This window comes from Hippocampus guttulatus, chromosome 16, assembly GCF_054856545.1.
Source record: "Hippocampus guttulatus isolate MCC_2025c chromosome 16, RoL_Hgut_1.0, whole genome shotgun sequence".
Taxonomy (NCBI): Eukaryota; Metazoa; Chordata; class Actinopteri; order Syngnathiformes; family Syngnathidae; genus Hippocampus; species Hippocampus guttulatus.
Genome location: NC_141276.1, coordinates 12,570,423 through 12,583,761, shown reverse-complemented (window position 1 = coordinate 12,583,761; position 13,339 = coordinate 12,570,423). Strand labels below are relative to the sequence as shown.

At 43.7% G+C, this 13,339-nt stretch overlaps 1 protein-coding gene across 1 annotated transcript; it reads left to right on the top strand.

Annotated features, from left to right (window-relative positions):
• Positions 1–4,241: 4,241 nt before the first annotated feature.
• metrnla (meteorin like, glial cell differentiation regulator a) lies at positions 4,242–12,869 on the top strand. The gene is made up of 4 exons (XM_086133694.1): positions 4,242–4,589; positions 7,393–7,781; positions 12,089–12,148; positions 12,256–12,869. The coding sequence occupies exons 1-4, from the start codon at positions 4,465–4,467 to the stop codon at positions 12,567–12,569; spliced, it is 888 nt and encodes a 295-aa protein (XP_085989820.1). The 5' UTR covers positions 4,242–4,464; the 3' UTR covers positions 12,570–12,869.
• The last annotated feature ends 470 nt before the right edge of the window (positions 12,870–13,339 follow it).

The window sequence follows — 13,339 nt, the reverse complement described above, 5'->3', positions numbered from 1 at the left end:
AAACTCCACAGCAGGTCCCTCTTTAATGTCTCATCCTATCTTAACATTTTAGCATTGCGACTGCTGAAGCAATCCTCCAAAGCCAAGTTTGTCTCCAAAACAGGAGTGTGTTGAATGATGAGTAACCTCTCCTGCCATCTGTGATCCATTTATTCCCGTCAACAATTACAACTCCTAACAGGTGTGCAGAACGAATGTTAAACAGGCAACAACAAACATGCAAGTCTTCAAGCACCTGCAATAATAACTTTCTTCTGCTTACGACGCTGATGTAAGAACGGAAATGAGGACCCTTGTTGATCGATACTGTTGGTGTTCCACAAGGCTAGATAGTAGGGCCAGAGATTTTTACATTATACTAGACATAAATGTCACAGTTAGTTGCCGTTGCAGTAGAAAACTGGTGTAATTCCACAAGGTTTGCTACTCAGTCCTCAGATTTTAACCGTATACTGTATCAGGGGGTCAAACTTATGTTTGTTGCTAGCGGCAATCTAGTTTCAAACGTGAGTCATCAAGCTCTTGCAATAAGTAGACGAGAGAAACATTCACACTTTCTATTCCTAACTTTTCCTTTTTAAATTTGAGCTGCTGTGTGTAGAAATTATCTTTTGGGCAAGTTATGCCTGCCGCTTTTCATATTAGTTAGGAAATTAATGTGAACAGCCTGTTTGTTTGCGACACATATTTTGGCAAAAATTGTGTACCAAAAATCGCTTTTTTTTCCTCACCTTTAGCAAGCATTTTCTTTCATCAAATAACTTCATAACATTAATTTTTTCCCTATTTCCCATACCTTATGATTTCAAATTCAATCTGTTGTTAAAATATATATAACTATATGTATATATATGTAATAATATAATATTTTTTTATGTTAATTTTTTTCAAATTGTCTCCACTGTTAAAAACGCTGAGATTTTGCACACATTTTTTGAGGCTACCAAATGGCTTTTGAAGTTAAATTGAACAATAGTGAGATAAACTTTTTTTTCCCATGACTTGTAAATTGAAAACTAGCCATATGTCAATTTTGTTAAGTATGTGTAATAATATAATGGGGCAACTTAAACGTTTTTTCGCAGTCATAACACTCCTCTGAGGGAAACCATAACTACAATGTGGCTTGTGACAAAAATGAGTTTGTTCCCCCTGACCAAAAGAAAACATTTTAAAAAAATTCTACAGTAAAAACTATGTCCAAGATGGAATGCTTTGCGGCATAAAGGCCCCTCGTTTTCTTTTTTGTCCTAAACAAGAGAAAAGCACAACGAGCGTCTTGTCGCAACACGCCTCGCTGTTGTGTTAGCTCATCGGGGAGTCATTTGGAGACAGCCACTGCACACAAACCACAACACCAAGTCAGAGGCCAAAAGTCTTAATGGACTGACTATAGATTACTCAATTATCAAAAGAAAGTCTGTCAGTTGGAACTACAGACTGCACGAGTGTCAGAGCCCTTAGGGGACAGGCACCCCCAAGCCAGAACTTGTACACAATCGAATCCCAACGCATCAGTAATCATCCACTCATCTTCCTCAAGAAACCCACTCGGGAACGTACTAGTTACAAACGGCTCTGGTTGTCCTTGTTGGACGGGTTTGGTTCCCATAAGTCCACAATCATTGAGTTTCACAAGAGCGCGATGCCCGCCCGGGATTCATGGCGGGAGTGATGTTGACAGATGAACCCAATCATAACTTTGGGACAAGTCTATGCAGATCGTCTTACTCCCACAAGAAAAAAAAAAGGATGTCAACCGTGACAGATCGTTTCAAACTTGGGCTGGGATTTGTGTTTCATTGTAGTTTGGATCAACCGTCAACAGAAGTCCTTTGATTGAGCTTGATTTTTCCTCTCAGAATTTATGAAAGGAAAGAAAGGGGCCAATATGCCAATGCTCACATTGGACTTGAGGCATTGAAGCCTGACGAGTGAAGCATTGTGGTGACTTGACCGATATTGATGTGGTCACTAGTTGCAGCTGCTTGTATCAAAGACCACCAAGTCAAATTGATTTTGCAGCCAACAAGACAAATGTCACTTTCTTTCTATTCATTTTGCTTACAAAAATGAACAGAACAAAAAATTGAAAGTACTACTTACAGCAGTTCTTGGTTTATGATGGTACTGACGTCAGTTCAAATTTGGCTTGTATCGGCACTGTCTGAACTGAACATTGTGAACCGATGACCACCTTTAGATGGACACTGTCGGTATGCCACAAGGCTCTACACTAGGTCCTTTTTGAAAGTGAGAGCTACTTCTCGTGCACTGATTCATGGAAATGGATATCATTTTTTTCCAGATACTCAAACGTCAAAACCTCCTGCCATTACGGTAGAAAACTTGTGGTGTGCCACAAGCCTCGATAGTAGGTCCACTCTACACAACTGTCAGGCATTTTGCATTACGATTGGAAAGCTACATACTGTCATACTGGTGGACTTCAGTTTATAAAGGTTTGTAAAGTTGCACAATTAACTGGTTTGCATAATGGCGTAAGAATACGTCATCAGAGGCAGAGGTGTCAAATACAAGTCCGTAAATGTAAAGATCCTGCAACGGTTTAGCTTTAGCCACAGGTGCTTCTTCTACTCAACAGGCATGTCCCAGGGAGCTAGTTTGAGTTGAAACACCTTTGGCTAAAGCCAAACCGTGGACCTGGATTGGACACGTTTGGTCAACGGGGCATAAGAAGGCTCTGCTCAGCGACCACTGTGTTTACATTCTGTTTTATATTTATGGCCAAAAAGTGTTTTTAAGACAAATGTTTGCGGTAATTTTGACTTCACTGTAGTGTTAGCATAGGTTACTGATACAGTAGACTAAAACTTACAAATTTGGGTTACATTGGCGCCATCAGAGCACGGTTCTTTCTTAAACCGAAGATCCCTGTGATTTGAAGTCACTTCAACTCCTGATTTTCCATCTTATAAATTCTACACATGGTGAGGCAACAGCTTGGGATTTCTGTGTCCCTGTTTTAACTGACGTTGCTTTGTTGCAAATCCACATGATGTAAATCTGCCAAAAGTAATTATAGAGGACATCAAGTGTATTCCAATATTCTAATCGGCTTATATGTGTAATGTTGCAAAATGTTTTGTTTTAAGTTATGCAACATGAATACAAATGTCACCAGCCAGAAAACAAGTTATCTCATCATGATACCTATGTGCACAAGTCTACACATATACTGTATACCTCTGCATCTCTGTTACTCAAAAAATACATTATCAGATGGTGTTCTTGTTATAAGAGCAAATGTACGAATACTACCTTTAAAAGCTATCAATTTAGGATGTCCTTTAGTCATGCTTAATGTGGTGTATCTTTAAGAGTATTAAATCATTCCAATGTTCTCTTTAAAGCAGTGGTAGGAAGTAACAGAGTACAAATACTTCATTACTGTACTTAAGAGTTCTCAGGCAATGTCAAGAATAATTCATGGTGAAAGACGTGCCATCCTAACAACCATAAACTTTTGGCATTAAAAATTACCCATCGAATTGAAAGAAAAATACACAGATTGGACAGGTATTTTTTCAGTTATCATTGGCTAATTTAAAATTTTGGTTAGTCGGTACAGAACGTTAGCAAAGCTACAGAAATGCATTGTTTTGATAGGTATGAATGAGCGCTATGCAAGTTAATTAAAGAGGGAAATCATTTTGAATGCAGTGTAGTGATTAATTATAAAATGCGTCTTGTCTATAATTGACAGTTAACTTCATTTTTAGGTTTGAATTTGAGTATAATTCAGACTACTGTATCCTATTTACTTTAACTTACATTTGTACTCGGGGGTTTACATACCCTATCATAATTTTTGTCTACTATTTTTTAAGGAAAACATGAGTGATCAGGCAAAACGCAATTATTTTATTTGTATTGTCATTCCAATGTAATGCATTTCATAATACCAGATTCATCCAACAAAACACACCAAATTGAAGATATTTCTGAAATTTGCCCAGGTAAATAACCTTAAAATTGACAGAGAATGAGTTGAAAGAGTAGTTATTTCTACTTTTAATGGTGTCTTTACTTCTACTGTAGTGCTGACCGAAGGACACTTGTTTTATCGTAACAGAAAACTACTTCGACCTGCATTTTTTTGACAGTGAAATATCCGAGCAAGGGTATGATTATTTGAAGGCCTCTTTCCGCGATAAACAAGCGGCTGGTGAGCGGGGCGTGACGTGGGAGGAGCGTTCACGGTCGCTATCCAAACTCGGAGCACTGAGATTTTTTTTGCGGAGGAACTTGGTGAAAACGCGCTGAGTCCACCGCGGCGGGCACCGGAGGAACTTTCAACTTTGAACGCCGAAGCGACTCACGGAAGGACTAATAAACAGAGTAAGCCGGGGGTTGCTCCAAGCCGAGTGGACGGCTGGAAGGAAATGTGGCGGCGGACTTTGAAGCCACTTTGAGGCCGAGAAGAGGCGAAGGAAGACAAACATGCTCAGCCAGCGGCTGCTCGCCTCCCTCTGGCTACCTCTCGTCGTCGCCGTCGTCGTCCTCCTTAGCCGATGTCGGACTTCTCTCTGCCAGTACTCGAGCGACCAGTGCAGCTGGAAGGGAAGGTGAGCAAAAAAAAAAACCAACAACAAAAACACGTACACACACATTCATCATTTCCAGCCAATTAACCTGAGGAGCCGTTTCATGAGCTGAAACAATTGGAGCCCTTCCATTAACTTTCTCTTGAACGTTGTAAAGCCGAACAACTTTTAAGTCAATTCAAGTTGTCTCCGGGAACACTGTGTCATAAAATAGTAAGATTTTGGGTGCCAAAGTCGTGTTCATGGTCTCACTCTCATGGTGTCCTAAAAGTAAATTATTGTTCTTTAAATCTGTTTAAAATGAGTCTCGTCCCTGTATTTGGCCACTTGCTCACCCTATGTATTGGAACTGACTTAAACAGTGCTACAAAATCTACCAATATTTGTCCACAAATATCTTGAAATAGTTCTCGAACCGAATTGTGGACACAACTACCAGCTACTGTGCAAATTTGAGCACCCTTTTCTTTTCTTATTTTTTCCAAATCCAACGTGGTTCCTTCATGACCAGAACGCATGAAACGGTGTTGTACACAACCATGACATTGACAGAAAGGGTAATAATGTACTGTATCACAAAACAAACTGGCAATCCTAAAATTGCTCCCAATCTCCCTAGTGCTAGTAGTGACTGTAATGACTGTAATAGGATGCTTAGAAAGAAGGAAAATGAATATTTTTCATGCTCAGCTGTCGTTCACCGCGATGACGTTGACATCAACTAACAAGAAAGACCACAGAAGCCCCACATCTAGAAAATCCACCGTTGCATAATATGAGGCTGTAAGCAACATAGGAAGGATCCTTAGAAAGTGAAACATTTCTTTACGTTCCATGATGTGACTTCTGGTTCAGTATTTTAGTGTAAAGTCTTTGAAAATAATACTTTAATAACAGCTAATATCCAACACAGCACCCTTGCACATTTTGTGGGTGTGAAGAATTTTGCTTTGTTCAGCATTGGAATTGAGAATGTCAATTAATATACACACTTTACTCTTTATATGTTGTGTGTGTGTCTGTAAGGGGGGTGGCCTAGTGAGTGACATCGGAGCTAGAGTCAGTCTGGTTGGCTGCTTAGCTTGCGTGTAAACATCTCAGTGTGCGTTGTGGCCAACAGCAGCTCCTGGCGAGTGTTATCATTTTGTATTTGCGCGTTTGTCCCCTTGAATAAAAGGATTTCGTGATCACTTAAGTGTGAGTGAGCAGACACGCTTGTAAAAAAAAAAAAAAAAAAATCCGCATCAAGTGAGAATGATAATCACAAAGTTGGTTGCACATCCCTTCCGTCAAACATCTGCTGTAAAGTGTTTTGCACTTTAAAGGCTTGCCTGAATACTGTGGTTTCATTTTTTTTCTCCCCTCTAATCCTCCAGTCAGGAGGGGCATACTGTTCACTGCTTTGAGCCGTGCACCAATAATCTGGTATTCATTAGCGCCCTGTTGACTAAGATACTTTAATTGCATGCAGAAATGATGGAAGTGGGGAAGAGGCTTTAGTTAATTAAAGGCACGCCGAGCCGAGCTGCGTGTGCCCCGCTTCGTTTTCTGCTTTTCAGATGGACGCCGCGTTTCGAATGGGGTGGGGGGGGGGGAATCTCATTTTCAGGAAACGGGGCGTTTCTCCCACCGGTGTCCAACCGCACGCTTGGCACTCCGCTCGGCTGCTGATGGTTTCCTGCCTTCCGGCCGCAGAATGACTGGCTGACTGACGGATGGCGATTTTTCGGGGCATTCAATTTGGCAGGCGGCGGTTGGGTGGACGCTGGCGCCGCAAGCCGAGGTGCTGCCCGGACAAGCCTCCTCGGCTGCCTTTGGCGGACTGAAAGCCCGAGAGGTTGCTTGCGTGACCTGCATTTGCACTCGCACGCAGCATTCGCGGCTACTGTTGCAGCCCTCGTCTGCTCGGAGGCCCCTGCGGACGGCTATTCATGCAGTTCTGCCTCCAAAGGCAGCCCGCCAGGACTGTGTTTGGCCACAGCTCCACAGGGAAAAGGGGGGCGGGTGGGTCGCTTTGGCCTCCTTTCCATTGCAGCAGTTTCCTCAAGTTTTTTTCAACCAATGTGAACAGAGTCCCAAAAACTCTGGCCTGGTCAATTAGCCGGCTGGTCTAAAACGTATGGCAACAGTGGTGGATTTCTGTGTCCCGAAGTGTATTCTTAATCGTCTTTACTGATTTTCCAGCACATCGGGTTTTGCAGATATTTTCATTTTTTGTTTTTAAGTTTGACCTGTGTAAGCTTGCGCAGATGGTAAAATGTTAAAAAAACATTCCACCTGTTGCTTAACCTATCCCTTGATTCATAAATATTACTCGATGACACAGGTGTCAAAGACAAGGCCCGAGGGCCAGATGTGGCCCGCCACATCATTTTATGTGGCCGGCAAAAGCAAATCAAGCATGTCAAGTTCCATGATGCTTGCTAAAGTCTGAACCAAATGTTCAAATTGTCATATGTAATTCACAATAACAGTCATTACAGTTGACTTCTGATTTTAAAACTAGTTATCCATCAATTTATTGTGTGCTGTATATGTAATACTGTATGTGGAAGTGATCAAACATTCATATGGTTTCCCAAAATTCAGAACGGCCCTCCAAGAGAAACCGTAACTACAATGTCACTGTTGTCGTGACTACTTGAGTCTCATTTTAGTTGACGAAATGTCAAATCCAGGTCCATAGAGTGAAAATGCTGCCACCGTTTGGTTTTAGCCACCAGTGCTTCTACTCAACTGACACGCAAGCAAGCTCATTCCCCTGCCGGGGGAATGAGCTAGCACTGGCCTGCTAATGCATGCGTCTCTCCATGTTGTCCCGCAGTGGACTGACTCACGAGGGACACACGCGTGACGTGGAGCAGGTGTACCTGCGCTGCGCCCAGGGATCCCTGGAGTGGCTGTACCCCACCGGCGCCATCATCGTCAACCTCCGGCCCAACATCGCCTCCCCCGCCGCCGCCCGCCTCTCCGTCTGCATCAAGCCCGCCGCCGACTCCAGCGGAAGCAACATCTACCTGGACCTGAACGGCCGTCTGCGCTTGCTGCTCCGTGAGGAAGACCAGGCTCCGGCAAAGGTGCACTGCTTCGGCATCCTGGAGGGGGCGCTCTTCATCGAGGCCGTCCCTCGTGCTGACATCAGCCGGCGCATCACTGCCTTCCAGTACGAGCTCGTCGCCGACGGACTGAAAGCCAACGACTCCTCGCTTGGGGGTAAGTGCGCATTTCCTATGAACTCATTCACTCCCAAAGACGTGTTTAAACGTCTTTTCAGACTTGGCTGGTACTGAATGAGTTAAAGGTCCGTGAGATTCTGGTTCTTGGTACCTTGTTGTCCATCCTTCAACTATACACGTAGAAAGAAATGAAAAATGTCGACCTCGCTTATTAGAGATTCCAAAGACTTTTTTTTGTGCATATTGACAAAGGTCACAAGAAAAGAGCTGCACAAGCGCTCCAAATTGAGCTAATTGGATTGTGCCGGTGTACCTAATATTGTGGCCAATGAGAGGATGTGAAACAGCCAGTTGTAGCCGCCGAAGGAAATATTCACTTCCTGGGATGCGTACAACAGGAGACTTAATTGAGCGTGTGTGACACACTGAAGGTACAGTCTGTTGTCAGGTGGAGTTTGTATTTTTGAATGTGCATGACTCAGTCTGTGTGTGTGTAACTGAGATTGTGTTTGTGCATGCTCGTGTGTCTATGCGTATGCTTGAAACTTTTTGTGTGTGCATGTGTGCGCGCGTGCGTGAGAGAGAGAGAGAGAGAGAGAGAGAGAGAGATAGTGTGAGTAAGATTGTGCACGTGACTCAGACTGTGTGTGTGAGACAGACTTTATTATTGTGTGTGCGCGTGAGCCTGACTGAAGGCCGTCATTGTCTACGACTTCGTGTGCGAGTGTGTCTGACAACGAGACTGTTATTGTATTTCCGACTTGTGTTTTTGCATGGGCACTTGTGTGAGATTGTCACACACAAAAAGAGAGAGCAACAAACTGCATGCTATTGTGTGTGGATGTATTAATGGCAGCCGCAGCGAAGTGTTCCTCCATGAAACTGAAACTGCATGTGTTTCCACGCTGTATACCTGCTTAACTTTCAAGCCTTGCAGTCAGCCCCCCCACCCCCCGCCCCCTATCCTCCCCTACCTCCCTCCTGCTTTTCCTCCATCAAAGTCTCCACATGTGTTTTAGCGTCCGTCCAGCATCACGTATCCACATCCCGCGTCATTACGGACACTGATGTGGCCGCCTGCGACGGTTTTGGCGCGCTTCACAAAGCCGGCGTTCTTGTGTAGGCCAACGGATGAACGACTTCCTCTCATCTAACTCGCTCTCCGTGCAACCGGAATGTTCCCCCACGCAGATGTTCCCCTGTCACTCCTGCAATGGAAACCTTTTCCCTCCCTCGTTATTGTGACCTCATCATCGGCGTGACTTTTTGAAGTGGTTTCCAGTTCAATCGGCACTATTAGCAATGGACTCCGTCCGGGTCCAGATGTTCGGGTATATTTCTCTAGTCTGTGAAGTGGTCTTCATCAGAAGTGACCCGAGCAAGATGCTGACTCGGCTCTCGCTTTCATTCCTGCGGTCAGGCTTCATGGTTGACAAGCGAAAGCGCCTCAGCTCAGCTTTTGAAGAGAATAGAAAAATACAAAACACCAGCGAGTTCTCTTTCAATACACAATTTGCTGATCCACGTCAGACGCTCAACAAAACAATTTTTCACCCCCCAGCTGCTCTTGAGCACCTTTGCTTGTGCCTTTATGAACGTAAACTTGTGACGTGGTGCCACACGATCCCACCAAACAAAACTGGGGCCCGCTGTGTATCGAGACTCCCGGTGTTCCACAAAGCTCTATACTTGTCTTGGGCCAAAGATTTTTACATAAACAATTATTCGCCATTGCACTACTAAGCAAATGGCGTTCCGCAGGTGTCACGACTCAGTTCGCACGGTTTTGTATGATGCAGTCAAGGGAGAAAATCCATCTATAATTGACAACCATTGAAATGAATTAGAAAAAATCTTAAAACATTCAACCTCCCCCCCCCAAAAAAAAACAACAAAAACCCCACTAATAAACACGACATACATTTTTCAACGAAAACAAAAAATAAAAAAAATATTGACCAAAAACATTTTTAAAAATCTCCAACTCCACCGGTGCCAGTTAACCTTGATTTAGCCAAGGCGCATATTTTACATGGGGGTTCACTGCACACCAACAGACAAAACTGTAGCAAAATGTTGATGCATAGGTTAATTATGAACCTTGTGCCATGTAATGGAAGACATTGAGATGTTCTCTGTGATACTATGTATATGTATATACAGTATATATATATATATATATATATACAGGGTGACCCCCAAAAAAACGGGCCCCAACTCTAATTAGGCCCCTGTATATATACACAATACATATACAGTGTGTGTGTGTGTATATATATATCTCATAATATATGTTGCTGGCAGTGGTAGTTGGTACATTATATCTATAATTAATGTTCAGACAAAATAGATTTGATAATTTATCACAGCACACCTGATGGTGTCTCTCAGTTCACGAATGTACCGCATAGCACATATAATAGCTGTGTTCCACAAGGCTCTATACTAGGTCCAAATGGTTTTACATGAGACTCTCTATGTCAGTGGTCCTCAACTACAAATGCTGTAGGTCCACTTTTTTTTTTAATAAGACCAAGGTCCGGTCCCATGCACGGCGGTCATGGGGAGCAGGGCTATATGCCCATTTAGTATGGTCAAGCCAAGCTTATACAAATCAACACTCCTCACAACCAACCAATAATGGGGTGCATGAAAATAACAATTATTCACTTTGCCAGTACACAGCAAATAATGAGAGGTACTGTATTGTGTTGAGGCACAGGAACTCTTTTGTTTTGTTAAGTTGTGCCTGCTTAATGATAGAAATAGCCCTTTTAGGGAAATGAGACATTTTTACTTTAACTTTGTTAAACGGTAGTTGTCTTTTTTTCCCCTTAATTTAACAAAAACAAAACAAAGTACTCATTTTAATATTTTGACTCTTCACCAGAGCTACCGTCTTTAGGCATATTAGACACATTGGCTTGGTGCTCGACAGAGGTAGAATGAAAGCATACTTGTCAGTCCATTCTTCATTGAAACGCCGATTTTCACTGTCCACCTTTCTCTTTGTAGCAAATTTAGAGGACGCCATTGTGATGTTCATTTACCATGTTGCGGTGTTCTGCTGTTAAACAGCTGCAAAGCTGTTTAACAGAGAACATTTGACGGGAGCCAAACTGCACACAATCGAAACCTCCCGCGATTCGTCTTGTCTAATTGTCTGTGTGCGGCTCTCCTGGGCTGAAGCTGTGAGCACACTGTGGCGTCGTCGCGCATGCGTCTGTTTCTTGACACAATCATCCATTTTGAATGCGTGTGTATTGGGATAGACGCGTGCTGACGCTTATGTGTGGGCACACCTTAAGTTCAGAGGAGCCAATCAGCGCATCGTATATGCTGACGCTTATGTGTGGGCACACCTTAAGTTCAGAGGAGCCAATCAGCGCATCGTTATTGCCGACATGCCCTGCTCAGCCAGGGTCTCCAGTTAGTCAAACATAAAACAACACACAGTCGCGCTGCTGCGGTCCTCTGCAATACATCTGTGAGTGCACGCAAAGAATACAACGGATAATTTTAACAAGCGATAGCGGTAATGCGCAGATTATAGTCCACAAATATAAAATGTATAACGTAAAAATCACTTTATAAATTATTATTTTATACAATTTGCCGAGGGTCCGGACAGAGGAGGTCGGCGGTCCGGTAGTGGATCGCGGTCCGCCAGTTTAGGCAGGTGGCTCTATGTGATGTTCCACAAGCCACAATAGTAGGTCCACTTTACATTCATGTCCAAATAACCTGCCATTCCAGTTGGTGTCTTTTTTTTTTTTTTTTTTTTTTTTTTGCCTCACCTGAGCATTTGATTTGAGCTAGTGTACATTCTGTTCTTGGACTTAGTGGGTGTCTGAAGTGCTTTGGCCATTTTGTGTTTTCTCTTGCTGTAAAAAGCTGACTGGTAGTCAAAAGCCAGGGGCGAGCTCTTTCAGTGGGACCGTTTTATTTGATTGCCTCCTCCTATTTAGCAAATAGGCCAATTATTGTACTGCCCCGGTGCTTTTGATGCTTTTAACTCCATTGCTATTCGGGTATGTCGTAGGGATACTGGATGTTAAGCTACCCAAGCAGTGTTTTCAACACACTTTTGCTACATTGGTTGGCTACTTTTAACAAAGTTTGAATCACTGTAGTTTTATTTGTGAAAACAAGTAGCAACAAAATGCAGGATGATCCTACACAAGGGCAACATTGTACAAACTGATGTAATGACTTTTGAGAAAAATAAGGGTTTTTCTGTTGATTATCCATTGTTGACCTGTTTTTATCATTTTAAATTGTGTATATTGGAATTTTATTCATGAAATTGTGGCATTAAAGTGTCTTTTTTTTCTTCTATTGTAGCACCCTGTCAGCCGTGTGGTGACGCTGAGGTTCTTCTGGCAGTGTGCACCAAAGACTTTGGTAAGTCTAGGTCTTACCACAACAGTATACCACAGAATTTTACGACTACAATTTATGAAAATGTGTAACTCTGTGTATGTGTGTGTGTGTGTGTTTGGATTATTCAGTGGCTCGTGGAGTCATCAGGGCTGTGCAGGAGGAGGAGGATCGCTGGTCTGTCAGCGTGGACATCAGCCGCCTGCACAGACAAAAGACACAGGTGTTTGTCCCCGGGGGTCCAAGGGCACGGCGCTGGTCGGGACGCATCATGATGCCGCTGCGGTGCGCCATTAAACCCGGTGAGGGTGACTTCCTCTTCACGGGGACTCTGCGCTTCGGTGAGGCCTGGATGGGCTGCGCGCCGCGCTACAAGGACTTCTTGCGCCTGTACAGAGAAGCGGAGAGACTGAGAAGCAATCCCTGTCACGTGGACACAGACTGAGTGGGCTTGGAGAACCCCCATGCGCCCAATTTAGGAATTTATTTGAGACTGACAGGTGGTCGCCGGGACCCCTTTTGGATGAAATGTAGCAGACCTGCTCCTGGTGTACAAAATGTGAATGAAAAAACAAGTGTATATTTGGCAGCAAGGCATGCTTTATGAAAAGCGTGATGTACAAAAGTTATTTCTTATCACAGAAATAGAGTAAGTCAAAAGCTTATTTTTTTATTTTGTTTACAAAATGCCTAAATGTGAAAAAAAAAATTCTGCCCTGGTGAATAAAAATGTGCTTTAACATGATTCAGGTGCACTTTGAGGACAAGAGGGAGGGATGGAAGTATAGAGAGAGAGAGTGTGTGTGTGTGTGTGTGTGTGTGTGTGTGTGTGTGTGTGTGTGTGTGTGTGTGTGTGTGTGTGTGTGTGTGTGTGTGTGTGTATATATATTATATCCATCCATCCATCTTCTACCGCTTATCCGGGGCCGGGTCGCGGGGGCAACAGCTTTAGCAGGGAAGCCCAGACTTCCCTCTCCCTAGCTACTTCTTCCAGCTCTCCCCAGGGGATCCCGAGGCGTTCCCAGGCCAGCTGGGTGACATAGTCTCTCCAGCGTGTCCTGGGTCGTCCTCGGGGTCTCCTCCCGGTGGGACATGCCCGGAACACCTCACCAGGGAGGCGTTCAGGAGGCATCTGAATCAGATGCCCAAGCCACCTCATCTGGCTCCTACTCGATGTGGAGGAGAAGCGGCTCGACTCTGAGCCTCTCCCGGATG

Excerpts from the sequence above, each read along its gene's own strand:
- metrnla (XM_086133694.1), top strand. The coding sequence starts at position 4,465 with ATGCTCAGCCAGCGGCTGCTCGCCTCCCTCTGGCTACCTCTCGTCGTC. Across the intron at positions 4,590-7,392 it reads CAGTGCAGCTGGAAGGGAAG|TGGACTGACTCACGAGGGAC; the intron begins GTGAGCAAAAAA and ends GTTGTCCCGCAG. Across the intron at positions 12,149-12,255 it reads AGTGTGCACCAAAGACTTTG|TGGCTCGTGGAGTCATCAGG; the intron begins GTAAGTCTAGGT and ends TGGATTATTCAG.